The sequence below is a fragment of the Chinchilla lanigera genome, unplaced genomic scaffold, assembly GCF_000276665.1.
Source record: "Chinchilla lanigera isolate Chin_1 unplaced genomic scaffold, ChiLan1.0 scaffold00095, whole genome shotgun sequence".
Lineage (NCBI taxonomy): Eukaryota > Metazoa > Chordata > Mammalia > Rodentia > Chinchillidae > Chinchilla > Chinchilla lanigera.
In genome coordinates, this window is record NW_004955496.1 from 3,762,297 (window position 1) to 3,765,222 (window position 2,926).

At 44.1% G+C, this 2,926-nt stretch overlaps 1 protein-coding gene across 1 annotated transcript in view; it reads left to right on the plus strand.

Moving 5' to 3' along the window:
* Positions 1-2,741: 2,741 nt before the first annotated feature.
* Ppa2 (pyrophosphatase (inorganic) 2) overlaps positions 2,742-2,926 on the plus strand; it is a gene marked incomplete at its 5' end in the record, with an annotated part of 66,275 nt that continues 66,090 nt past the window's right edge. The window contains one exon of the mRNA XM_005406284.1: positions 2,742-2,913. Within this exon, the coding sequence (XP_005406341.1) occupies positions 2,742-2,913 (172 nt within the window). The remainder of the gene's footprint in view (positions 2,914-2,926) is intronic.

Sequence of the window (2,926 nt, forward strand, 5' to 3'; positions counted from 1 at the left end):
TCAGTTTTGTGGACTTCTTTTTCTCCCTCTCTCCCTTCCTTTCTCCCTCTTTCTTTTCTTTCTTCTTTCTGTTTAAAAGGCTTTATTTCCCTAGAGAGTTTTGGGTTTACAGCTAGGTTGGGTACAGGGAGCTGGGAGTGGAGGCACACGCCTGTAATCCCATTACTCGGAAGGCAGAGGCAGGAAGATTGCTGGGAATTCGAGGCCAGTTTGGACTACACAGTGAGCTCTAGGCCACTTTAAATTACATAATGAGACCCTGCCTCAAAAGCAAGGTTTGTAGAGGATACAGAGACTGCCCTACCCGACACCAGTACACGTGGCCTCCTTTAAAATCAGCATCCACGGCATTCATTTCAGTGGAGGCGACATCAACATCTCTTGCCAGCTAGGTTTCTTTGTGTGCAAGGTTCACTCCTGGGGCTGCACATCTTAAGAGTTTCAGTGAATGCACAACGATGTATGCTCACCACGGTAGTATCACTCAGAGTTGTCTCCCTGCCTTGAACACCTTTCTGTTTACCTAACAACAGAACTCTCATTCCCGGCTGAGTCACTGCTGCTTTGGACTTCAGCCACTCAGGGATGCCAGAGGTACAGCTTAATAAACACAACACATATTAAATTCAATCTCAGAGCTTCTTCCTTGAGAACCCTACTGGTAGAAGTAGTTTCATCACTCACAGGAATTTTCTGCATTTAAAAATTTTCACTTTTTTTTTTTTTTTTTGAGACAGGCAACTTCTTGCTGTATAGCTCAGGCTGGCCTTGAACTCACTGTATAGCTCAGGATGGCCTCAAGCTAGCGACAGTTCTCCTGCTTCAGCCTCCTGAGGGCTGGGAATACAAGTGTGCACCACCTCACCCTAGTTTCTACATTGTTTTAGACATAATACATCCCAAGGTAGGTTAATCATCTTATCTCCGAACTTCCTTACCATTTGTAGTTCCTGTACCTGAGAGTAACACCACATGACTTGTTTTTTTGTTTTTGTACCGGGAATCGAACTCGGGACCTCATGCTTGCTAGGCAGGCACTTGTGCCACTGAACTATATCCCCAACATTCTGGTTGTTTTGGATAAAAAAGAAAAACCCTGCAACTTTATTTTTACTTCCATCATTGTTCCACTATTTTCAATAAGCATCAGGTTTTGTTTTCAACACCAGCATTCCTTCCTTTCTCTACTGCCAGAAAGATACTGTGAGTCAGCCAGTATCTGTGATCTGGATACTACCTGTGCATCTTGCCTCGTTTCTACTTGTCCTTCTTCCATATGAGCTACAAGCCCACTTTTTCCAAATCACGCATTTTAGAAAGCCAACTGTCTATTCAACACTAATGGTCTTGTGAATTTCGGCAGTATTATTTAACTGCTTTATGCATGTTCGTCTTCACTTTGCATTTTGTAAACTTCTAGACTTGAACCATCCTTGCTCCACAGGCATAACAGGCAATGTCAGGAAAGAAGGCCTGAAGGCCGGTGTGTTAGACTCCAGACACCTAAATCTGAAATAATGAGATACTGTATAATATTCATTACCTCAGAAATTCGTATTTAAGATCAGCAAAGAAGCTAACCTGGTTTACCTATTATTTCATATCATTGCTATTTATACTCAATTTTGATATCAAATATTTCAGTAAATTGTAAAGAAAGCAATTTAAGGAAGTGTAAACTTATTTTTTATTTATGTTTGCAGTGCTGGGGATTGAACCCGGGGCCTTGCACATGGTAAGTACCTATCTATCGCTGTGCTACCCCTCAGGCTGTAAGTTACTTAATAAAATTCATTTTTCTGTCCAAACATCTGATAGTCTGGCATTTAGAGGGTAATTCACAAAATAAGTGTCAAGAGTTCATTTTAAGTAAACATTCATGTTCTCAAATGCTTCATATTTTTATTAGCTTCTTCCAATCTGGCTGCAAATAACCTGTCAGTAATAAAATATGTCGCCAGACTTGCAGAAAGGCATTAGCAGGAGGACCCTGAGAACTATGTATATGCTGGATTCTCTCGGTGGATGACTACAAGCCTCAGGATACATTGAATGGTGTTCATTTGGGGAATAACTCAAGAAAATCCTTTTCGTGTTTCCTGCAGGAGCTATTGCTTTTTATGTCATGAAGCAATAACATGCCTGAAAATCAGACATCTGGAAAGTTTGGTTTTAAGAATCAAAAATCATTAAAACTAGCCCAGAACCTCAGTGGAAATCTGTCTCGTTGGAACACCTGATCATCAAAGGTTAAACCAACCATGACGATTCTTTTCACATGAAGAATAAAATTATAGAGGTCTGTGATATATCCCCGAAAGACCAGTTCTCCCTTCTGTGTGGGAGTCCGTCTTCCTTCAGCTTTGTCTCGGGGACACATTACAAAGCCACCAGAGTTGACAAATATATTTTAGGTTTTAGGCTGAATCTAAGCAGTTTCCGACATAACCCAGAGAGCTCACCTGAATCTGGGTGGACCAAGACCCGCAACTCTCAGGCTATAATTTCGGAAACTGAAAGAAACTGTGACCAAGCAGTAAGGAAGGAAGTAAACCCTGTTTGCAATAGGAGTAGAGACGGAGTCCTGGGACATTTTCCACCGGCCTAGAGACACAGCTGGTTCCCCAAAACACTGGTCTACAACAGGAAAAGAAAATGACCTCCCGTGAACCCCCAACACCACCGTCCCCTTCCGGGCACCAGTTATCCGCTCTCAGCTTAGAGCTCACGCTCAGGTGTGACCGCTGGACCCTGCCCGTCCCAGGGACGCGGGGGAGGTGACCTCTGCCCGGGTTAAACAGGGCAGGGCGCAGGAGGAGGTGGCCTTGCGGCAGCGCCGAGCACCTGCGCTCGCGAAGTCACGGCAAGGTCAGGGTGTCAGAGACTACGCCGTCCCCCAGCGCCGTCCTCGGGGTGCGCAGCGGCG